At 38.7% G+C, this 25,820-nt stretch overlaps 1 protein-coding gene across 4 annotated transcripts; it reads right to left on the bottom strand.

Annotated features, from left to right (window-relative positions):
* Nucleotides 1-5,470: 5,470 nt before the first annotated feature.
* LOC130722848 (transcription factor TGA1-like) lies at nucleotides 5,471-10,401 on the bottom strand. Of its 4 annotated transcripts, XM_057573700.1 has the most exons (10): nucleotides 10,322-10,401; nucleotides 9,938-10,038; nucleotides 8,688-8,908; nucleotides 8,516-8,590; nucleotides 7,931-7,990; nucleotides 7,756-7,833; nucleotides 7,572-7,638; nucleotides 6,805-7,076; nucleotides 6,418-6,636; nucleotides 5,471-5,927 (listed from the first exon to the last, which is right to left on the bottom strand). In XM_057573700.1, the coding sequence occupies exons 3-10, from the start codon at nucleotides 8,844-8,846 to the stop codon at nucleotides 5,775-5,777; spliced, it is 1,083 nt and encodes a 360-aa protein (XP_057429683.1). In that variant the 5' UTR covers nucleotides 8,847-8,908; nucleotides 9,938-10,038; nucleotides 10,322-10,401; the 3' UTR covers nucleotides 5,471-5,774. The 4 variants fall into 4 exon arrangements, with proteins under 4 accessions (XP_057429683.1, XP_057429684.1, XP_057429682.1 ...); XM_057573701.1 differs by having other exon boundaries at nucleotides 9,938-10,388; XM_057573699.1 differs by having other exon boundaries at nucleotides 9,951-10,388.
* Between the last annotated feature and the right edge of the window lie 15,419 nt (nucleotides 10,402-25,820).

Raw genomic sequence — 25,820 nt, 5'->3', positions numbered from 1 at the left:
TGTTTGGTAAAAACTACGTCTGCTAGTTTGGGTTGTCGAGACTTGGTGTACCGCACTCTTTTCTCTACCTGAAAAGGAGAGTTTTTAACGAGGCGTTGCACATTATTAAAATAAACGGGTATGCACTCTTTTCTCTACCCCAGGCGGGAGAGTTTTTAACGAGGCATAACCTTTTAAAAATATTTTTGCCTTGATCAGCATTATATTTTCCTTCATTTTCATTACTAATAACCTTAGGTCTATCAATTGGGCGATGTCAGACAATTGAGAAAGAGTAAGTCTCTTAAAACTAGAGCATTTGACCACGAATTCATGAGCATAGCCTTGATTTGGTTTAAGCTTACCCAAATCGAGCACCAGCCTCCACGCGAGCACATTTAAATATCGAAATTTTACACATTTCTGATAAGTTATACTCTTTGGTTCACATCAAAAAGTGCAAAGGCCTTATGAATTCAAAGAATAGTTATTCAGTAAAGCAACCTCAAATTTGTTTGAGTGTTGTATAACAAAGTTCTCACTTTGAATTTTAAAGAAATATTTTGATAGGCTACATCATTATTTCTTGACGTTTGTCGTAGGAATCAAAGGGCGAAGGTGAAAGGTACTCAAGCAATAAATATTGTAATTTCTCGTACATAAGGCTTTGCATCTTAAACCAAGTTTATAATTATGCAAGTTTTTTAAATTGAGAATATGCTTAGCCTTAAAAACATCCCTTAATTTCGTTCATGTTTGAAATCTTTTTGAAACAAATTGACATTTTATTTAAGTTCTAACTTCATTCACGATTGCCAATTGTGCAAAGTTATGATTCGTAATCAACACAATGGCTGGAAGAACTTGATAGTCATATAATTATTTTCTAAGGGTGGAAAGGGGTATACATGTGTGACTGAATTTCCAGTTACAAATTGACTAAGTTAATCTTTATTCATTTAAATATTTACATATATTCCTAAATCCTAACTATTAGATTGCTGGGTCAATCATTTCTTCCTTTTGTTAAGATAGAGTGTTAGAATAAGGGAAATAGATATATAAAGTAGAGACAACAAAATTCATACTTTATATTACTAGGGAAAACGTTGAGAGTACTACACGGAGGGGGAAACAAAAGCAGAAGTACAAATTAGGAAAAGAGAAAATATTCAAAAAGGGCCTAGGGCCCAACATTGTTCTTTCTCTTCACAGGCGAAGGATTAATGGTTTTCTCCTTCGCCCTCCATGCCGTTGTTGTTGTTGTTGTTGTTGTCATCGTTGTTGTTGTTGTTGTTGTTGTTGTCATTGTTGTTGTTGTTGTTGTTGTTTTCTTCCTCTTCTTCTTCTTCTTCACCTTCATCCTCCACATTAAAGTTTGGAACTACTAGTTTCCCGTCAACGATGCTTGCATATGCATTGCTGCCCTCGAAAGAAATTTGCAAGTCTGGATTCAAAAACTGGATTTGGTCCTTGGCTTTGTCAAAGCCTTTTTCAAATTGCTCACAGAGGGAGGACTTCAAGGCGAAGATTGTTGCAGCTTGTTCAGAGTAAGATTTCTTCAAATTCTCATTCTCAGAGGTCACTTGTTGAGCCTCCATCTTGAGTTTGTTGGTCATTTCTTCCTGTGTTTTCAACAGGGCTTTACTTTCTTCAACAGCTCTCTTCAAGTTTTCAGTTTCTTCAAGAGATTTTTTCAGAATCTCTACTTCTGAAGCCAGATCAGCGGCTTTCTTCTCGGTGACTTTGTTGGTTTTCTCCAACAGTTGCAGGGTTGACTTTAAGTTTAGATTCTCTTTCTCCTTAGCCTCAAGTTTCTTTGTAGTGGAAATCCCATCAAAGCCTTTGGATTCCAGATCAATCATCTTGGAGATTGCAGAAATCTCCAAGCCCTTAGTCATTATAGCTTGACAGGCCTCCTGAAGCCCGATCTTCCTAATCCTTTCCCGATCCGCCTCGAATACTAAATTTGTTTCCACCAAAGAGTTGAAGTTCACTTTGGAGTCCCAAAGGGAGGTGACTTCATTTGAGGTCAGTTCCTCAAATTCCTTTAAGGCATTTTTCCACGACGGAGGAGGGGCGCTTGAAGAACCATGTTGGTTACCAGTGCTCGAGCCGTCCTTCACCATGAATTTCTTCATGGTGGATTGAACTGGAGTTTTGTCCGCGGGAGAATCTTGGGCTTTGGTTTTCCTTTTTCTTTTTTGCGGCAGAGTCGAGGCGGTCCCAGAATGGCTGGGCTCAGGTTCTGTTAATGATTTGGCAGGCGAAGGGTTCTTTTTCATAGCCTCTTGTTCGCGACGGAAACGCAACAAGTCAGATTCGGATATGCGAGCATTGTCAGTTGTAGAAAGAAGTAAAGAGATAAAGGGTTAGAAAAGCAGTATCAAGTACTAAAAATATTTATGGGTATAAGAAGAACTCTTACCAACAAAATTACTCAGTTTACTTTCACCGTAGGCAAGGTAAAAGTCGGGCAGGTTTAGTTGAATGGTCGATAAAAAGTCAACTTCCAACTTTTCTAAGGGCGTAAGAGCAGAATTAGGGAGTTTGCGGATGAGTTCAGGCTTGTTGGTCCAATAAAAAGGGAACCTAGGGCTACTATCATCGAAGTAGAAGATGTCTTTGCATTTTTCTGTCTCTTTTACTTTGAAAAAATTGGCTTTCTAGTGTTTATAGTTGCTCCTATAGAGAGAAAATAGGTTGATTCCTCTAGCGATGGATAAACAAATATGTTCGCCCCTCATCTTCATGCCAGCAGTCTCGAAGAAGGAGAAAAACTTGTTGCAGGTGGGTACTATACCTAGGCAAGTGCATAGGAGCTCGAAAGCCCTAAGGTAGGCCCAACCGTTGGCAGCTAATTGGGTGGGGGCAATGTTCATTAAGGTCAGGGCGGAGCAAGTAAAGTCAGAGAGGGGAAGTTTATATCCTAAGTCTAGGAATATAGTTTCAAAGAAATAGGTATGGTTTTTTCCTTTAGAATCAGGCTCACCATAGCAGCATGGTTCATCAGGATCACAAGGAACTATGTCCAGATACTTGTCATCGCCGTCAACCCTAAAGGTATAGTCAGTCAGTAAATCAAATACTTTTTTGGTGGAGCAAAATTTGGAAAATCTTGTGGTTACTGCGGAGGATACATAGAGAGGATCTGCAAGTTCGGGGTTTCTACGGGCCCTAGGAACTCTGCGGGTACCTCTGAGAGGATTCGTTTTCCCTGAAAGCCAAATAAAGGGAAAATTATTTTAAAATGTTTGAAGATCTTGGTGGACAAAGACTTTTACCCAGAAAACTTTTTTGGTTTTAGTATTTAATTCATGAAAAGTGTTCTTTTCGCTGTTTTTGTGGTTAAAAGTAGAGGATAGAGTGTGGAGAGTAGGGATTGTAAGAATGCAGGTGGTAGAATTTCCGAATAAAAGGAAAAAGAGGAATAGAAGAAAAGAGCATGAAAAGAAGTTAGAAGGGGACTTACCAGTGTTGGATGCCATGGCAATGTTACTGGAGTAGGAAGAAGATTCGGGGTTCAGCACAGAAACAATGGGAATTCGCAGAAGAATGACTTTTGGAGAGTAAAAGAAATTGGGGAAAAGTTTTGGGAAAAAGTTTTGAGAGCAGTGATTTGGATAAGGGTCAAAGTTTGTTGCTTATATAGGCAAGATGGTAAGTGAGCAGGTAAGGCGAAACGGCGTGAAAATAAAACCATCAGACGCGTGGTCTCAACGCATTCAAGGACAAAATTTGAAACGTTTTGTCTGTGAACAGTTGTGTCCTTTCACCAAAGCGTGTCTTAGGAGTTGTGTCAGAGTTAGGTGAATTTGAAATTCAATTTTCATGGTTAGTGGTAGACATTGATTCATAACTTGAGTGGGTTTTTAATGACCGGTGCAACGTTTGTTATGAAACGCCACGCACGACATTTATTTCTAAAGTCATATCTTTGTAAAGCTACCTCAGCCCAGACGTAATGATATTGATCTGCACTCGACAAACTAGGACAAAGAGCCAGATCACAGAAATGACAAGCAAAGATATTGATCTGCACTCGACAAACTAGGACAAATAAAGCTACCTCAGCCCAGACGCATATACAAAGCCACAAGATGAAAGGCGAAGCTGTTTATCACTTATAATTCGGTGCACTTTCATTTAAAAGGCCTGCGAGCTTTTAAAACTTTGTAATATTATGGGCGTTTGTATTACCATGTGGGCTTTGTAATGAAGATACACTGCGTCTTACAATGAACTTTAAGACTGGGCATCTTGTGGGCTTGTGTACTGATATGGGCTGACGAGTTTAGTCTTAGTGGGCTTAAGAGTTTCTGTAATTACCGGGCCGGGCGACCCTTGACCCGCACGGGTCAAAACCCAATAATATATAAGAAGGACACCGCCCTTGCGGTGGGGGATCCAATTCATTTTTCACAAACTGGTCTAGTTAACTTTCTTACGTTGCTCTCTGACTGCTTAAGCCTTGGGCTAAGGTTCTATACCGGAACACTAACTATGATGCATGAGTAAACTATGCTACTAGTGATAGGATTAATTATAATAAACTGAAATAACATATATAAAAACAATGAGATTCAATCTCCTATGCTTGTTATCGCTCCCCTTCTTCTTTTCTAGAGTTTTGTGGCACTGTCAACTGCTCAAGTGTCTTTGTAGCACGAGTACAGGACCTAACACGCTCAGTATTCTAGCATTCCTCAAGCCTCTCTTTAAATAGAAACAATTAGATTTAACTTGGGCTCTGGTTGCGCAATACGGCATGTCCATGCCACTTAAGGGGCACAGTTATCTCTACTGAATCAACATCCACAGTCATTCTTGGGTTGGCACGGTTGTGAAGCTTTTAATTTAGTTGAGAATGATTGTATCCTCTAGACACCACGACCACGCTTCCTCTTCAACACGTCATTATTCACTTTTGTAATCTTTTTGTCTACTTTTCCATTGTATTTTGCTTTTCCACTTTTCATCTGTTTTTTGCAAATACACTTGAAAGCATGAGTTATGGATAGAAAATAAAACAATCAGGTATAAAATCAGTGGAAAAAGCAAGGTTATCGAAGGAAGCATTTGAGTTTATTGAAAAAATGGTGGCAAGGTCTATGGATGCTATGAATTATAGACACGACCGGAGTTGAGTCCTCCTCCTCCTTGTCCTCATCTGGAAGCCCGCTCGCAATCAATCTGGAGTCTTTAATTTCAATCTTGCTTGTGTCTATTGCGGGCCCCACTCTTGTGAGGGGCTCGCCCAGCCCATGGGGGAAGATTAGAAACTATTGAAAAAACTCTTACCAGTGCACTCGAGTTTATTCTCACTTTCACTGTCTTAACTTGTGAACTTGTGACTTGCATGAACCAAGTGTATATTTTTAGTTTCGTAAATAGAAAATAAAAACTTAACCGCCACTTGCTGAGCCTCCAGGTACACTAACAATTTATCTGAATCTTGCACAAAAACACAAGCATCCATCAAAGTAATCCATGTCCACAAGCAGGGTATACTAAGTTTCAAAAGCAGATGTTATTATATGCATTTTACAAGACCAACTTTAATTTCACACAGGCTCATACAGTTTCTAAATACTTCATTTTGCAACAATCTAATATACAACATGCGTCCAAAATTAATTTATTTACAAACTCCTATGGATGAAATAAACGAAGCAGCCATATTCACAACTTCTCCAAAACGCAAGACTGCAGGAAAAATTTGATGCTCAAGGCCAGAGAAACTACATCACATCGCGTTCATAATCACAAGTTTTTGTTCTTGTAATCTTGTGTGACTAAGCAGGTTCACGGGGTCGATTCGACCATAGTGAGCTTAAAGCCCTCAGGCGTTGGAAATATTCTCCCAAAGCAAGTAAGCATCGAGCTGATTGGCGGATTGTAAGTATTCGCGACAATTGCAGCAAGGTTTCTTGCCGAAGATGATCAGCCTGTTGTACATAAAACACGGTTAAATCTCTAATAGCCACACTATACTTCAACAAAAAGTGTGTCAGGATGTGTTATTTTTTCTGTTTTCATACTTTACTTTTATAACAGTAAATCAAACCGACACATTGTGATCAGAAGTTGTAAAGTAAAAGGTCTTCAAGTGAATCAAAAGTCACAGCATTGTTTAGAATGAGTATTTCAAATCCAGCATCCTCATTAAGAACTAGTGATTGAAAATAAAAATACTTTTCAAATTATGCATGAACCTACATATTCAAAAACCAGATAAATTCCTCTAGTGTGCGATATAGAGAGAAATATGTAAAACTGCTAGTTTTGGTATGAAATTGATTTATGATTAATGGCAGCAAGGAACATTTTGCATAACCAACTACCACTTCTGGTCCTATTTCATGACTCGAAATAATGATATTTAAGGCACTGTAAACCTTTTTTTCTTTCTATTTTTCTAATTTGATCCTATATTACCTGGTTGACAAAGCTCACAAGAGCTTCCAACTTCTCCAAGGCAGAAGTCATCTGCGGAACTTCAACATATTGTCCAGCCGCTACACTATCGGCTAGCGTTTGCCGGAGTTTAACCATACCTTGTGACAGGGCATCCTCTGCTTGTTGACATGATTGTCCAAGGTTCTCAATATCCAACCGTTGTTGCTCGGTCAAGGGTTCAATCATAGGGGCAAGAACCTGCAATCAAACACTCAAAAAATTGTCATGCCGAAGTTGAATATGGCAATAGAACTAGTCTCAAGTTTTTTCTTCAGAGCTACGAATCAAAGAGACAAGAGCTCAATCTAGAAATAGTCTCAAGTTAATCAACTAGTTTCATTAAAAAATAATCTGAGTCATCATCACCTTTAGAAGCTCGGAGGGGCGAAAGCCTCCAATCCACAAGAAAAATCTTTCGGCTGTTGTTTTCCACATACCAGACATTACATAGAAAACATCTGCTTTTGCAGCAGCGGATTTCATGCGGAAGATTTCGGCATAGTGGTTCATCATGCCATCTACCAGAATCCTAAGCTCCATGTCACCAATATGAGCATTTAAAGCACCTCTCATTTCTGTGATTCGCCTACTTTGTTCCTCCACCCAATTTCCATACTCCATCTCAAAGGTTGTAATTCCTGAAAAATAGGCTATCCTTAGAGTGCAAGAAGAACAAATTGGAAAAAAGAGTATAATGCAAGAAGATAGGATGCTCAAAGAAAGACAAGAACAATATTTTTTTTACTCTGCCTATAAGCACAGACCAGGCTTAAATTTCTGGATACTTGGAGGAAAAAGAATGAATATTATCTCTAAAATTGGTTAAGATTTGGAACAAAAAAGTTTCTATGGAACTAAGAGAAAACATAATTCAATATTTTCATATGACAGATGCTAAACAATATTTTAGCTGTCCACTGAGACCATTTGTTATCCAATCAGCAAAACAGAAAACGGGACTTTTTTTTCTGTTTTGAAGAAGTAGCTGCTTTTCCATTATCAGAAGTGATAACGATGAAAGCAAACGGATTTAGTCAAGGTTGAAAAAACAAGAATGAAAATATTAATTACCAAGACAAGGAAAACTCAAGTTCAATGCTATCTCACAGTAGCAGCATAATTAAAAAACCAACCTGAATTTGCACATCCTGCAAAACCCATGTTATTAGAATCCAATCCACCACCACCTATATACATTCCCTGCAGTATTGTTGACACAAGAAATTAAAGAGCGAGCGAAATGAAAGAAGATACTGAAACATAATATGATCCACAAGAGAAGCTACAAGTATAATAACTCATCTTCACCGCACGCACCTGATGTCTTGCACGATCAAGCTCTTGCTCCAACTGCATCAATTTCAAACGACTTGATTCTAGCTGCTGAACATAGGCCTGGAAGGAAAAATCAGAAATTAATAACTTGAACCATCAGTATATCTAACCAGTAATTGCGCGTCTATCATATTTATCAATGTGTGATCATTCATACCTTTTTCCGCAGACGGCTCTTACGAGCAGCCTCTCGATTTTGTGCGAGACGTCTTTGTATCTGCATGTTTCATCATGTCAGATCCTCATTTTCTACCATTATTGTGATAAAATAACCATGAGGAAATGCCAAAACCACAAAATTTGGAAGCATGGAAATGTGCGCTGAATACAGATGCTTCAAAGCAGAACATGGAGGGAAAAAGAAAAGTGAATAAGGTGTGATTTCCTGGGCTAAAATATCCCCAATGATTCTGTCCATAATTTTAAATGATTTGAATGGATCACATTAAACTTAGAAATGGCAACATATAGAATGAAAGCGGTTGCTAAACAAATTTCCCACTCAAATAAAACATGTTTCAAATTTCGGTTTGCAACTGCAATTGCGCCTGCAATGTCTTTGGTTCACCCGAACCTCATCTAGACCGCAATTGCAGCCACATTTGTCCGTAATTTTCCACAATATCAAGGATCACGGCGTAACTGCAACCCCAATTTATAACCTTGGAAATCAACTAGAAATTGTAAAGCACAAATACCTGCATATGGAATATATGCAATGGGTTGCATATCATGCTCTTACCTTATCAATAGGTCTGTTAGCTTCTTGTTCATAGTTGTTAGATGTTCCCAGTATATCAAAAGAAGCATCCTCTGACTATGCATCAAACAGAAAAAATAGTTAGTACTTAATAGACAGAATAGGGATTCCCATTTTCCAATGCAACAAAACCATAGAATTTGTAAAATTGCACCTGACTATCAAACTTCATGTCTGCCTCATCAATTAAGGGGATTTGTGCACTTAAATTACCATTACTTTTGAAGCTTTCTCCCCACATACTAATCTGGTGGATCGGATCGTAAACGCTCATCCTTCTCGAGGAAACAAACTGCGCGGATGGTGAATTCATTCTCTATGGGCTGATCAGTACAGCAATTCAATCAAGATTCAACAACACATCTATACAGCAAACTGCAGGTGAAGGGGAAAAAAGATGTCTTAAAGTTGATTCAATATAAAAATGCATTAAGAATTGCAAGCCAAAAACATTGACTATAAAGATTAATATCGAAACAATTAGCAAAAAGAAAAAAGAGAGGAAAAAAAGAAGAAGAAAACTAATTAAGAATCACAATAAAGTTAAAGGTCCCCAAGGTTTGCAGTTCTGAGAGGTGTATCCCTGCCCAAGACAATCCTAAGTCCTAACTAAAACATAGCGAGGCACTAAATTCTTTAAGATGGTGTCTGACAATTCTGAAACCGAGAAGCAACTCACAGAAGCTTCTCCCTAATATTGATTCTGACTTCAGAATCAATTGTAAAAGGGTTTCCAAACATGAATGAATTGACTTTAGGACCAAAGCATATTTGACTATGCGGTAAGGAGCTTCATAACCACTTTTATGGAGAAGCTACAAAGTGTAGCTCATGAATTGTTCGCCTACCCACCATCAATGACCTTTGATACAGGATGATAAATTTATGCACAAGAAATGATGAGATAATAGAGCAGGTGAACTTCATACTCAGGTATCCCTGCATCATAACTGGAGGAACAATCAATATAAAAGGTTTGAAGTGAAGTATTACCAGAAGAAGTATGTGAGAGGGCCTAAGAGTAAACTCCTTAATTCAATCGCTAACTATAAACGGTAAGCAAATAGGAACTTTTAATTTCAATAAAAGAAAATAGGAGATAGCTCAAACAAAAGACATAGTTCTTACAACTTACCCATATATACTTCAGTCTCTCTAATAGATACTACAAACAAATACATCAAATTTGATTGATATTCATAGGGAAACAAAACCAAATAGACCAACTCAAAAAGAAAGCGCACAATATCAAAGTTGAAGACAACTAGTTCAAAACAAAAAGACAGAGAGGTATCTAGCAACCAAGTTTGATCCGTACCAATTTCCTTCCTCGTTTTCCCCGAACAAGAATTGTTTATAAAAATCAAAATTTTAAAAAATTAAATAAATAAAAAGATGACAAACCGTAGAAAGTTACTTTGAGAAACGAGAAGCTCTTCCTAGTTGACCAGTGGGTTCCTCCCAGAACTGAAGCTGCAGAACCCAACAAGGCCCTCCTTCCATACCTTCAGATAGAGCCTCACTCAAACATCAATTTTAATTATATAATAAAAAAACAACAAATTGGAAACGTAGCCCACTAACTATGTTATTGTATTATATTTATAAATTATACATATATTATAAAAAAATCAAAAAAACTTGTTTGTGGTGTGTGATTGGAGAATGATGCTTGTAATTTTAAGCTACAGGGGGTCAAGGAATTCACAATAAGAAGCTATAAGTGAGGTGTCGCAGTCATGGTCATGTTTCCACTACCACCACCACCACTAATATTAATGTGCGCACCAGGTAGACCAGAAGAACTGTGTCTGTGTTTTCACTTTACTGTTCCACCGGTCACCGGAATATAGGAAACTCCGGCTAGATATTCTATTGCTATATTCATTATTCAATACATTATCATTACTACTATTATCATATACATAATACATGTACTTTTTTTTTGTTGAAAATGTTATTACTTGTTTTAGTTTATTATTGTTGTTGCCATCAATCATGATGGAAATTTTATCGGACACGGAATTACCCCTTGTCAAATGATAAATGAAGTGGGAATACGGCAACTAACAGAGGTAACCACCAATATTGGAAAGTCAAGGAATTTACTTAATTATGAGCTTTTATATGATTAATCGAGGTGGTGTGGTATATGTGGAGTAGAAGACGACATTATAGCTCAATCATTTCAATTATTCTTTTTATCCCATCATGTATTGCAATTGCATTACATATGCAGCTTACACAACATAGCTAGCATTTGGATGTTATCGTGTATGAAAAGTGTTATTATGTACGCTCTATATTGTAGTGTCTTCTTTTTTTTTTACATCGGAAAGATAAATTGCACTTATCAGGAATTGATCACTGGACCTCTCCATACTCAATCATATGTCTCTCAACTCCTACCACTTAAGATATACTACAGGGACGCACAATGTTTATTATTGGTGAAAATTGATAGGGAGTTTAGGGAAAATGTGCACAAATTATCTCAAATTTAATTGGACAAACATGAATTCTAACCAACATCAATATTAAAAAAGGGGTGTAGTGTTAAAATGAATGTTATTAATCTTATGCTCCTTCTCTATTGTGTATTACTTTTATTACTAGATATTATACCCGTGCAACGCACGGGTTTACTTACAATATTTTTTAATATTATATAAAAATTATTATAGTTTAATTAAATAAAAATAAAAATATTTTTAATTATAAATAAAAAAAATTGTGTTAAGACATTTAAATAAATATTATTACAGTTCTTTTTATATAAATAATTAATATTACTCAAATTTAATTATTATTATAGAAATCATTTTAACAATTAAAAAATTTATTTATTTAATAATATGAAAAATAATTAATTTAGTTTGAAATATTAATATTTCATAAGAAATGTTAAGTAATAAATGTTTAATGCCATAAAATAAGTTTTAATATTATTTTTTATATTTTTTACCTGGAAAATCATTTGCTATGACATTTCAAGACACCGAAATGATAACTTAAATAGCCTTTTGATAAAAGAAAAATGCATAAAATATTATCTTATGAATTTATTTTTTTTCAACTTATTTGGTTTGCGAATGTTTTCTCTCACTCAATAGTCATGATACTAATCCCTTGAGGCTCTACGATCACGTTAAGTGAATAGGCCAGACCTCTCAGAACAAACATTTATTCAACTTTGGCCATTATTATTTTTCTCTATTATGTTTCCTCAAGTAATTTTTACTAATATATCATAGATAGAAAATATATTTAATTTTTTTAATAATGCACATATATGTTATAGTTAATATGAAATACCTTTTAGCGGCAATTTTTTTTAAATTTTAATTTTTTATCCATATTATTTTTTATTAAATAATTTTTATTTTTAATATTTGACAAATGCAAAACTAAAGATAATTTCATGTTTTTTTAAGTCAATTTTAATTTAATAAATGTTGTTATTTAATGTAAGTAGTTGAATATTTTTTGACATTACAAATTTTTTTTTTCAGTTTTTGATTATTTTTTAATATATTATTACAAAGAAAAATTATTATTTCTTAATGTATTTTAATACAAAGGTATGAGAGTTTTATGATTTAATGTATTTAATTTAAAACTCAAGGCTCCTTTACATATGAATATAATTTTTTTAATTTTAAAACTATTTTATCTAAATTATTTGTTAGTAAGTATTATTTTCTTATTGAATTTAATTTTTAATATTTGTGAAATACAAAACTTAAGTAAATTTTAATGTAAGTATTTGAATAGTTTTTGACAATATAAATTTTGTCAATTTTTATTTTATTATTGTTTAATATATTTATTAAAAAAATTGTTTTGTTTGGATGCTTTTAATACAATGCAACACTTGAGTTTTGCTTATGTATTTAATGCTAAAACTCAAGTGTGATTTATATATAGAAGATAGATATATATAGATAGATAGATATATAGAAGATAGATAGATTTAAAAGTATTTTATATAAATTAATTATTAATAATATTTATTATTAATTTTAATTTTTACTTGTCAAATGCAAATCTCAAGTCAATTTTAAGTTTATGAATGTTGTTCCTTAATATAAGTAGTTGAATAGTTTTTTATTATATAATTTTTTTCACTTTTTAATATATATAATATTTTTTTGTTATTTTTTAATGTATTTAATATAAATGTATGAGAGCTTTATGATTTAATGCATTTAATACATGCAAAACCCCAAGTCTCCTTTACATATATATACATATATATATATAGATTACCAAATACAGATATGTATATGCATTACCTAGTGTGTATTTGTTTTTATATGTGCAATAATGAAAACATGAATATATAGATTCTAAAGTATAGAAAGAGTGTTGATAAAAGTGATAGGGTTAATGGTCAAATTAGTTTCTGAGATTGTAAGTGAGTTTAATTTTAGTCCCTTTGAGCAAAAATGACATTTAGTGGCGGTCAAAAACCGCCAGTAATTGTAAAAATGAACGTCACTAAACGTCATTTTTCGTCAGAGAGACTAAAATCAAACTTGTTTATAAACTCAAATTTGATCATTAAACCAAAGTAATAAATGGAATAAATAAAATTTTATAACCCTAGCACTAAGAAAAACATTAAATAGGATTGGTTAATTGATGCTAACTGTGCAAAAATCAATGCTACAGTTGATTTAGCATTGACGTAGCGTCAATGTCGAGGTTGACAATAGAAGGTTCGAAGCTGACATTTTGTGTATGCACCTAGGTTGACACCACACTTTAACGTTAGTCCATCCGACTCTGTGTAACCACAATACATTGATAGCCTTGGTCGATTCGTATAGGAGGACGGTATTTAATAGCACATACAATGAGGTTACATGGTACTTTATAAGTATCATTTACAAGAAGAAATTGTGTTTGAGTCGGGACCATCCACATCATGGTGGGGCTAGCTCTTCTAGGAGAGTTTTTTTTTTTTCATCCACAAGACTTGAACCCGAAACCTTCTTAAGGAGAATCAAATATATACCAATTATACCAAATATATATATATATATATATATATATATATATATTAATAAACCAAGTCGAGAAAAAACTGGAAACAAAAACAAGAAATTAATGAGATAATTATAAATTCGAACATGAATATGACATTGTTGTAGTGAAAATAGTTCTAACGTATCTAAATGATTAAATGACATTTGCAATAATAAACAACAATAATAGTCATAATATTTTATTACTCATTTAAATATTATATTAAAATTATTATTTTATTCTATCACACAATCCAACACTTTCATCTTGTTTTACAAATTTTAACTTTACGCTTATGTATAAATCTTTTAATCTTCAAAGCTCTGTTCTAATCAAAATGAAAGGTAGTTTCTTCTGCTCGCTTTGTTCGATCCTTACTTCTTATTCTCCACCAATCGTTTTTATTTTAGGATTTTGCATGACTTTGAATATAAGGTACCACTTCTTAGTGTCTTTCACATGATAAAAATGCCGGTAAGAAAATACAAAATTATTTCATTTTTTATCGAAGACACAGTAAAATAAACACATAAAATCTCTTAAGCAAAATAAAAGTCACAAATAAATCCATACAATCTCAGTGTACCGGCTAAGTCGGTGGTGACAATGGGCAGCAATGGCTGACCGATGGTGGGGCGGAAGTAGTAGCATGGAAGTGTGGCAACATAGTAGTGGGGAGGCAATACAGTGACATGATGGTGGTGGAAGTGTGGTAGCGCAACTGGAAAACGCGGTGTGACAATGCGAATCAAAAAGTGGACGAAAGCGGATCTAGTGGCGCTGCCAGGGGAGGAGAAAGAGGTTAAGAGGGTAAAGGTGAGGGTGGCAGAAGCGAAGGGAGGGGTCAGGGGTGAGGTAAGGGTAGAGTCACAAGAGGGAGGGTGAGGGCGGTGGAGGAGGAAAAACTAAGGGAGATGGTGAGGGAAACAAAATAGGAGGAGGACAGTGGCAGAGGAGGAGGGAGGGGCTAACCATATGTATAAGGGTTTGAGGAATGAGGGAAAGAATGAGCTTATAATGAATATGAGGAGGAGAAATTAATGAAAATTAAAGTCAATCAAGTCGACGCTAATCCTGAAGCCTCGCAAAAATGATTGTACCCTGACATGTCAAAGTCAATCCCAACCGAGGTTAAGTTTACTGGTGAATGTGCCAGCTCAAAACTGCTGCTAATTGTCGGCAGACGCACGCTACGCTTGTCAGTTATTTTAGTGTCTGTCATGATAGACGCTAAATGTTAGTTAGCCTCTACAATTAAACACTGGTCAACTAACGCTAAATCAAAATAAGGACTTTAAAAAAAATTCCATTGACTTTCAATCAGTGCTATCATCACTAACTTTCCAAATTTAATGTGGGTGTCGTGGCCAACATTAATTTTGAATGCTAAAATAATCTTCTCTTATCGTGTAAAGTTGGGTTTTTCTTTATTTTGGTCCATCGTAAAAATAAGCTACTTCCTCTAAGAATTGATCTCTGGAACTTCTTATCTCATTTCATATGTCCCTGCGCTCTTACTTTTTTTTGGTACAAAACAGCTAAAAGAAAAAGAAAACGACTATAACACTAGATCCTTAAGAAGGAAGTTCCACGGTAGTCCTCCGCCAACAAAGGAAGAGTATCCAAGGGAGGCTCTTCAAGACACTGGAAGCGACCATCCATGCGAGCACTCTCCTTCGCCAAGAGATCCGCCACCGCATTCCCTTCACGAAGAATGTGTTCAAATCTGACTAGCCACTCACGACCCAAAATGTCCATGATGAGTCCCAGAACAGGAGCATAAATATGGAAACGACCACACCCTTTCTGCACAAGGGAGAGGGCATGCTGCGAATCAGAGAAAACTACGACTCTACGGCAACCACGGTCCCAACACAACCTTAGCCCATACAAAATAGCAAGAAGCTCCGCCTTCAAGATCTCAGAAATTCCAACGAAAGCTGAGAAACCAAAGCACCACACCCCCGCCAAGTCACGGACCACACCACCTGCCCCAACACGGCTCGGGTTCCCCAAAGAGGACCCATCAACATTCAGAGCTAACCACCCTTCAGGGGGCGCTCGCCACCGCACCCACCAGGGATCAACCGCACCGCCAGGAGACGCGCGCAACACCTTCAACATACTCACTGCATGATGCAAAACCAGCTGCCTAGGCTCCGAGCCTTGCCCAAGAACCAAGCTACAACGGCGACACCACAAAAACCAGGCATGGATGAGCAGGGATGGCGCATCCGAGCGCGACACACAATTGAGCCAATCTTGGAACGAAGCAACAGTAAAGAAACCGGGAGCAAGAGAAAAAGCAAGGTTATTCCAAACAGGGATAGAATCCACACAATCCCGCAGGCAGTGTAGGTGAGTTTCCGGGGCACCATGGCAACGACGACAGACAGTAGACGTGGGAACACCGCGCTGCGCAAGCACGGCTAACACGGGGAAAGAATCATGCAGAACTTGCCAAATGAAGAGGCGAACTTTCTCCGGGACGGCAGCTCGCCAAATCCAACCCCAAGGCACCGTAGGCAGTTGCTCCGTGCGCTGGGTCATCAAACAATCATAGTACCCTGCCACGGTATATACCCCATCAGTCGAAGCAGCCCACACCCGGAGGTCAGGAACTGTCTGGTTCGTGAACACACAAAGGGACAACAACTTATGGGAGAACTCGTGGGTCAAAGGCGTGGCTAAGCGGCGCAGCTCGCAAACATCATCTTTGAACACGTCACACACTCCAAGAGCGGAATCAGAGATATGCACATAAGGCACTAACAAGCACAAAGGCCCAAGGGAACACCAAATCCTCAAACCTGAAGGGTCGAGGGCCTCTCTCACGAGGAAGTAAAGCACAACGAACCAGCAAAGGGTGGTGGTCAGAGTAACGCCGAGCAAGCACCGAGGCACCACCTTTCGAGAACAAGGTTCTCCACGCAATATCCACAAAACACCAGTCAAGCTTCTTCAGGAGAAGCGGCTCGCCCGCACGCTTCCGAGCCCAAGTATAACGGTAGCCATTGGGGTGAATATCCATCAAGTTGCAATCATCTATCATGGCTGCCATTTTATCCGCTCGAGCCATAGCAAAAGCACCACGATTCTGGTCTGAGGGGAGGAGGTTCTCGTTGAAGTCACCCACCATCATCCACGGGTCCTGAATACCCCGGTGAAGGCCTCGAAGATAGTCCCAACCAAGGGCTCTGGCGGCTGGCACGGGGCTGGCGTACACACCGGTGCAACACCAAGTCGAGGAAACAACAGCGACTCTGATCGTGACAGCATGCCACTAAGACTCAACTACAGAGAAACTGAAAGTTGTTCTCTCCTGCTTCAGACACCAAATGCCACCGGAGTGACCTCGCACCTCCTCAATTGTCACCGGGACGTACCCCTGGGACTTCCAAAACATGGCTACCTCGCTGAACATGACTTTCGTCTCAAACAGAAAAATGAGAGTTGGTTGATTAAATCTCAGAATCTCTCAAATGTGTCTCCTAGCTGACGCATTCGCTGCACCCCTAATGTTCCAAGCAAGGACAGAGAAATCACGGAACTCTATCATTGACAAGATGAAGCAAAAGGGGACGGGGCCAGCACCATTAACAGTGTCCCCCACCGCTGGCAGTGGCATCGGGTGGCTTCTCCTTCAGGTTCAGGTCTTCATCGATGGTTCCTTGGACCATCATCTCCTCCACAGAGGTCGGGTTTTCCTCTGTGGACGCAAGCGCAGCACTTCCTTAGAAGAGCTGGCGGGAAGCTAACGTCCTTGGCGTATTGGACTTAGCCGTCCCTGTTCCTGGACGCAGGAGGGTAGGGGGTGTCATGATGACGATCCCAGCACCACCATGCCGCCGTTTGGAAGGAGTATGGAGCGCCGGCGGCGAGCTACGTCCCGTCGAGAAAGGGAGGTGCGAAGTTCCCGCCAAAGCATCAGGACTTTCCTTCCCAGTCGCACGTTTCTGATTCGCATTCATGGCTGGTGATTGAGGCTCCTTGAATTTCGCCTTGGACGTAGCAAGCGGTTTCTGTTTCTGCCGAGAAGGTGCCTTTGAATTTGAATTCAAATTAGCTCGTGATTTATTGCCTTTGACCTGGGTCCAGCCATCATTATCTTGTGATTTGTGGGCCCCTTGTGTTACCTTCGAGCTAGGGTTTGCATGGCCAGCACTAACCGCCGCCTTCCCTGCATGCACATCCTTCTGTGACACCGCCGTCCCTGCATGCACACCCTGCTGCGACGTTACCGAATGATTTTGGGAGATGCAATTGCGGCTAAGGTGGCCGTAACAGCCACAATGATCACAAATAATGTGAATGCCTTCATATTCCACACGGATCCATTGATTGCGGAACCAGATTCTCTTAGCCACGGGCTGACTAAGGTCGATCTCCACGCACACTCGAGCATAGCGACCTCGATTCATCTGAGTCGTGTGAGCATCCACCTTGAGCGGCTTCCCCACCGACGTTGCTAGCGCGAACAGCAGGCTCTCGTCGCAGTAAGCCGGATTGAGGCCAGGGAACCGGATCCAGACTAAGGTCTTCAAAACCAGTGATTCTGACGTAACCAGATCTGGACTCCATAAGGACACAGCCAAGCATCTGTCAAAAATCATCCATGGCCCCCCTTTAAGCACACTCTTCTTATCATCAGCCTGATCAAACTTGACCATGAATACACCATGATCAATATCCATGATTTCAAACCCACCCTTGGGTTTCCACAGACCCTGCAGCTTCTTCCTCATGAGGGTGTACCCCAAGTTTTTACCAAGAACTTTGATAACCAGCGCCTCCCTCCATGGGATACTCAGGTTCTCAATCACAAAATCCGCAACAAACACCCTAGGCAAGTGTTTGTTACCTTCCTCAAACTCCACACGGGCCAGTTTGTGAGCAATGAGGTCAACTCGATCCCGCACCGACACCAGTCTCTCCTCCACCCTTCCCAGAACCATGTCTCTGAAGGATGGCTTCACAACGCCACCCTCCTTCCCACCCACCCCAACATCGCCCCCTTCCGGCGGCTTCGCCGGCGAAACCATGATGTGAAGAACACTCCGATCACTCTCTCTCTCTCTTCCCGTTTAGATATAATAATTGGTGTTTATTAACTGATTATAATATAAAGGTATCCCCGCGCTCTTACTACTTGGGTTTATCGGATTTTCTATGAAATTTAAACAATTTTTAAAATATAATATTTTGTATAGATTGATACGGTGACAGTGGGGGTTCTTTACGTCTCTGCTGGATATTTGTTATGCTAAGGAATTCGAATAATGAAGATCACGAAATGCTGACTATCTCTATTATGCTACGATAGTGATTCAGTGCATCCTTCTCCACTTTCTTTTCAATCGGATAATTATACCAAAAGCATTTCTGCACTTCTGTTCTGCCTAACAAATCAAGCATCTAATAACCAAAAAGCAAATGTCTAACTAGATTATGTTTGGTGTGCACTGTAAGTATAATATTTTATGCAGGATTTTTCTTGATTCAATATTTATTAATATCTTGGTGTGTCATTATTTATATAGTATGGAGAAAAGCACATCAATGGGCTCCTAAACTAGACTTTTTTTATAAACAGACACCATCAAGTTTATTTTATTTCCAATTGATCCTTAAATTATTACATATTATTTTATAAACTTGTTTTTTTGTCTGAAATTAATTAATTAAGTAATTAACCACAAATGAACTAAAGACTTTAAATAATAAAGAAATAGCTTTTACAATGGAAAGAATAAGACATCAACACACCTTAAAAGTGCGATACGATTCGCAACAAATGGGTCGGTTCAAGTACGTACCAGATCGCGGCGACACTCAAATGGGGTGGTGGTTGGGCGCGGCTGCAATGTCATCGCCGAAGCACTCTGGGCGGCGGTGGCGGTCACGGTGTTGGAGGTGATTGAATGAAGATGTTGAGGAAAATGAAGGTGAGGATGAGGATGAAGATGAAGATGCAGAGGAAGATGATGAATGTAGATGAAATGGGTTTGGGGGGTTTGGAGAAGTTTTAATGGAGGTAGTTTTTGAAATGAAATGGAAAATAAGTGGGAAGAAGTAGGGTAGTGGGGGGTTTTGGGAAGTTATTTAAAAAATGGGTATTTAAGACTTTACACACATTAATAGGGGGTCTGATTAGATGTGTGAGGACTCAATAATGACTCTCATCTAAGAAACATTATAGATATAACTTTTATAATCGATCGTTTTTCAAAAGAATAAACTTTTAATAAAATATTAACTAATAAAAAAGTAAATATGTTGACTTTTTGAAAGAGCATGATATTAGCTTTTCCTCATCCAAACACCTAATTAATACCATAAAGAGTTATTTCATATTTATATAGATTTTTTTTAAAGGTATATAGATTTCGTATGCGTTTGAGTTGTGTACACAGTCAGGGACGTATCCATGTGAGGTGTTATGAGGGCACTTGCCCTCACTTAAATTTTGTAAAAACATTAGAAAAAAAAATTGAGTAGTAAAAGTATATGATTTTTTTTTGCCCCTTTGATAAAAAATGTTCTCACTTATGTCTCACATTGTTAAATGCCCTCACTTATGTCTCACATTGCTAAATACCCTCACTTAAGTAGTAAAAGTATATGGTTTTTCATAGCTCCTTTGATAAAAAGTGCTCTCACTTGTGTTCCTTTAGGTAAAACAAATTCATCACTTCTAATTATGTTAATTTTTTTGTTGTTACGAATTTGTATGAATATTTTGCCCTCACTACATCAATTTTCTGGATCCGTCACTGTACACAGTTACTTGTAATCATAATCTTTCTAGAAAAGTCCTGTTAAAAGTGACATTCTCCAAACGGAAAATATTACTTGTAAGCAGTGTTATTAAACTCGGCCCGGTGATCGACTTGGTCGGGGCACTGGATCAATGGGTCATTGGTCTGACCACTGGGTCACTGGTTGAACCGTTTGACTCGGTTTGCACTAAAAAAATTTATAATACCATAACAAAATATTACAAATATCATACACACAAAATAACAAGAAATGTTTTACCACAACAAAATTAAAAATTTATTTTAACCCTATCAATTCATGTGCTTCTTAACAAAAAAAAATTCCTATTAATAATATAAATCTTGATTTTTTTTTTAAGTACATAATGTAAATCTCAAACACGCACTGTTTTTAAATACATAATGTAAATCTTTATGGCTTTATACATGATATTTTTATGGAATATGAATTAAAATGTATAAAGTGTATGCATTTTTAGTGATTTAAAAGTTAAAACACGCACAGTTTATTGAAAAAAAAAACGCATTGTTTTAACTTTTAATACTGGCAGTGGTTGTTTAATGGCAATTTGGGAAAAGTTTGGGCTTTGGCCTTGTCTATTGAATCAGATGACTTTGACAAAAAAAAAAGCTTTCTTTATTTCAGAAGAAGCTCAGCAGCTTTCTCCTCCATCACCAAAACCCTAGCACACACCTCTCCTCCAAAGCACTCAGCTGCCGCCCTCTCCCTCTCCCATGGCTGTTTCCACCACCAAACGCCCTTTCTTCCTCTGAATCATACCATCATAGGTTCCACTCGTCCAAAACACCACCGCCACCACCTTCAATGTAACACCCCGATTTCGGTGGCGTCACTTTAGTAACCAAAAGTGAACTTAATGCGGAAAAACGTAAATATTTTTTTTTTTGATAATAACTAAGACAAGACTGAATTAAATAAAACCCAAAAGCGAAAAGCAATAAAACTAATATACAATATATATAAACAGCCCCCGCTGTAAGTAGCAACCTCGTCACGAGTAACCTCCAGTGACGGAAAGAAAAGTGCGACGCCCGTAGGCAATATATACAAACCAAATGAAAAGGGTGAAGTGCCCGCAACACCATCCCTCAAAACTGAGAATCAGCTGACCCAATGGCCTGAAAATAAGACCTCCTAAGTCCAACCAACTCTCTGTGATCCCCGTAAGGAAACCACACAAAAAGCTATAGGCGGATCTACCCTGTCCCCTAAGTAACAAATGAAGCAAGACTGTCAGAGCTAAAACTCTACTCCTACACTAATCCTAACTCGAGGAGCTCATACCAACACTCAAAACTATGTGCTAGCATGATCGTCGTCTGAATCAGAATCCAGAACGACCAAGTCTACTAACCCTATCCGTCCTCCCCTCGCAACCGCAGTGCGCTCCGATGCTGGACTCACGGGCTTAGGGCCCGAACCCTGATCATCAATGATCGCAACAGAGGGTGCACTAGACCCTGCCGAAGGCACTCCCACTGGAATCTCCTCTGAGGGATCCTCCTCCTCTGAAGATGACGGTGGCGGTGGTGCTCCTCCGAATCCTGGTCCGCAGTGAACGCCCGGTGGCAAGTTGAAGCTGATAGAGCTTCGCCTCAACACTCCTGACCTCAAGAGTCCTCCACTGTCCACGTGGTCCTCCATGATGCGCCTCGAATACGTCGCTCGATGGCTCGCGGGGTCAACCACCCACGACCCGGGGTCGTCCTGATCGATCATCTCATACCTAATCCCCCCCGAAGGGTGGACCATGGTGTACCAGTCCGCAATATTCATCTGACAAAAGGCGTTGTCCGCCAAAACACACACAGAAGACGCGAGGGTCAACTCTAAAGAACTATGTAGATAATAAACCCAATAGGTACAAATAATAAATAGCCACTTAGGCTTATAACTAGAGATGTCATTCCTAGGGTTGCATGTTCCATATCGAATGTAAATGACAACAATAACAAATAGCATGTTCCAAATAGGATTGACAAATAACAATCACACTCAACAACTAAATTAGTATGTATGTTGCATGATATGCAATGCAGGTTAACCCAGTCAACCAATATGCAATCCGGAACGGATGGACATCATCGGATCAGCCCTTCACCAGCCACGGTGGTGCCATTTCGGCCCGTGATGCCTCTTACTCCCACATCATCATGTAGTCAGATCAGCATAAAACCCGAAGGCCTGCCATTTCGGTCTGCTACTAAGAGTCACCTAGCAGCGCTCTTACGCGGAAATCCTGGTCTTATAACCAATTTTGGAATCCGCCGTGGTCCGGTATCTCGCCGTGTTTAAACCACTTAATGAGTGCATGCAATGCAGTGATTAGCCAAACAACGTCTCCGACCTCACTCGACACGTCGCCACGTGTTCTAGCTAAATTAATGTCTCTAAAAGCTTACCCTAAGGTAAAGTCGATTCTGCGACAAAATACAATAATCATAAAACGAGTGCAACCACTCACGATGACTCTTCGGGTCATCAATACTCTCACGAAGTCTCTCGCTTCAGTGAAGTTTCATGCTCTCACAAGGTCTCACGCCTCAGTGGAGTTCCATGCTTTCCACAAGGTCTCACGCCTTAGTGGAGTATCCCGCATTCACAAGGTCTCACGCCTCAGTGAAGCTTCTCGGCTCATCCCTTGGATGGCTAACAAACTGCTCAACGAGCGAAGGAGTACCAACATACTCAGAACTTACCAAACTCCTCGACACTTGGATCCGACGACACTCCTCGTTTTCCCAAAACTATGATTTGACTTCCAATGCCTTCCTTCGAGGTTGTTATCATTACTTAAAGATTTTGAGGTTATTTAAGGTCTTATGAATTTTCTTTATAAAATAGATTCCATTTTGTCTTATCGCAAGTCTTATACATTTGCAGGATCTCCCAATCCCAGGTCGCTTCCAGAGGATGTCTCGATCCACTAAACAAAATTAAGGCCCGAACCTCGTTCGTCCTATCAAACTTTCTCAAAACTCTCAAAATAAAATCGGCATGACCTGCCCGCTATTCCCACCATTCAGAATCTCAGATTCCAGTACAGAGCATATTTAAATCATCACAATCAACAACATGTCATATATCAATAAATCGCATCATAAACACTTAGCACTTAGCATATAAAGCATGCACCACACATCCTAGATTACCCACATAGCACATAGCATGTAAGACAATCTCAAAAACATTCAGTAGATGAATCATCTACATTGTCAGCCGAAGCCTCAGAAAACATTTTCCAATCACACACAATTCCAGTGCATAAACAGTAAACAATGTCGAAACATCGACCCTAAGCATTAACTAGAGATTCAGTGAGAAGCCCTCACCTGAAAGTTCTCCAGAATGATCAACTAGTGCTTCCTCGCACTCAAAGTGTTGGTCCTCGGGGAAATCCTCAAAAGCACCTTTACAATAAAATCACAGAATACTATCAGAATCTATCGGAAACTAAGCTATCGATACTTACTAAGGTTACTCGAAGTAATCTATACTCTAAGGTACGATAATCTAGCGCGAAAAGACAAGTTTTCGGAAAAGGAAATTTTCCTCCTCCCCCCTATAGGGCTCGGCCACTTTGGTTAATTAAGGGGCTCGATTTTTCTTCGATCAAACTTGGTTCCTATGCTTTCATAAGCCGTAACTAAGGGTATTCTGAACTCGGAAAAATTATCGGATCAAAAACTGTCGCAGGGGTATTTTGGTCATGATTTTTAACTTAGGATTTTCAAAACTGAAATCCCAAAAATAAAATTTTGCAGGGACGTCACCAACGACGTTTATGACAACTAATCCTACTAGCACTAAGCTAAGGCGATAGTTTTCAGCCTAAAGGTTGAAGCTTTACACCAAAAACTCCAAAAATAGGTATTTTAGGTTCAAATTGGTTCCGGCGGAATTCCGGCGACATAACGGAAAATCTAACCCGGCAGAAGTGATCTTGGGCACATATAGAAGAGGTTTAGAATCAGAAATGAAAGATTCAGGATAGTTTTGCAAAAACCCATAAACTATCCACTCAGAAAACTCTACATAAAAGCTATGGAAAAAGCGATCAGAGGTAAGGATTAGCGACTATACCTCGAAGCCTTGAAGCAGCAACTAATTGATCGACGATCAAGCAAACGATGAAGAAAATCTTCTCCTCCTTCTTCCTCTTTGTGGCCGCGGGTTTGGGTGGGGAAATGGGTAGTTTTTTTGGTTTTTACTTCCTTTCTTTGCTATATATAGAAGGTGGAAATTCACGGGAAAATGAAAGTTTCGCGAATCTGATTTTTCCGACGTCATTCTCCATGAATTATTAGATATGTTTTGGCAAAAGAATTCCAAAACTATAAAGAGGTCTCCTTGTATTTTTGGCAACTAATGCATAGTCGGTATAAAACTATTTTACCCGATAAGTTGCTTTTTGCATCGAATGTCGGAATAGAAAACTTCCTTCGGAAGAAAGATTGAAATCATCAAGAGAAATGGGTGTACGCGTGTAGAATATTCATTTGAAGCTCTGAATAGATAAAGTCTTCATTGTCGAGAAATTCTAGGGTTTTGAAATACCAGGGATTCGGTTTCGGCAAGCTTCCGATGATTGGAATCGGACGTTCGTAGATCCTAGAGTTTCGCCTCGAAACGATTGTGATATATGGAAAAAGAGAAGTTCTAACATTTCTCTGAAGATTTTTGGAATTAACTGTCATCGTGCCTAAAAGTGAAAATTAGCTATATACTAGGGTTTCTGACCTAGGTTTAAGCGTAAAACGTTCGTGCTATAACTTTTATCGATCATAATGCAATCCTTGAACTTTTCCTGAACTTTCTCCTTCATAAATATATTTCATTTAATAAACTTTCGTTCAGGTTTCCCTTCACATTACATCAACCCTAATCGTGAATAAGAAGTTTATTCACTTAGCATGAACTTAAAAACTCGGGCCTTACATTCAACCTAAACCAGCTTCCATTACCTCATTCTCTCTCCCCCAACTCGCCTCATCACCATCACTCGTTCATCACCTCATCTTCCCGATCTGAAGCCACCAACACCGCCGTCGTCTCTCCTAGAACCGCGCCGCTGCCACTCCTCTTCCAAGTCCAGATCGTGCACTTTCACTTCCTCTATTTCTTGATTTTTTTTAAAAAATCGGTCCAACCGAAGCTTCGGGTCATCGATTTTTATACCGACCCGGTCGGTTTAATGCTGTTCAAAACGAACCGATTGCATGCCCGATCCGTTGCTCGACTCGAACCGATCAAGGGTCCGGTTTCCGGTTCAACCGGTTAAACCGTCCGATTCGAGCCGAGTTTAATAACACTGCTTGTAAGACTCAAGATTTTAGAATTAAATAAATAATTAATTTCCAACTCACACATAGGATTTTGTGTAAGCGTGAGAGGAACTTGACTTGTGGTTGATGTTTGGATTAGTATTATGAAGGAGAAAGTTCAGGAAATGACT

Source organism: Lotus japonicus, chromosome 6, assembly GCF_012489685.1.
Source record: "Lotus japonicus ecotype B-129 chromosome 6, LjGifu_v1.2".
Taxonomy (NCBI): domain Eukaryota; kingdom Viridiplantae; phylum Streptophyta; class Magnoliopsida; order Fabales; family Fabaceae; genus Lotus; species Lotus japonicus.
The sequence above is the reverse complement of the archived record's forward strand: the minus strand, read 5'-3'. Positions and strand labels throughout refer to the sequence as shown.

Bases quoted from the DNA above. Each gene is read 5' to 3' on its own strand.
- LOC130722848 (XM_057573700.1), bottom strand. From the start codon at position 8,846: ATGAATTCACCATCCGCGCAGTTTGTTTCCTCGAGAAGGATGAGCGTT. The intron at 7,077-7,571 runs GTTGGTTTTTTA...CCTATTTTTCAG, and splicing joins TGCAGGATGTGCAAATTCAG to GAATTACAACCTTTGAGATG. The intron at 5,928-6,417 runs GTAATATAGGAT...TATGTACAACAG, and splicing joins TTGTGAGCTTTGTCAACCAG to GCTGATCATCTTCGGCAAGA.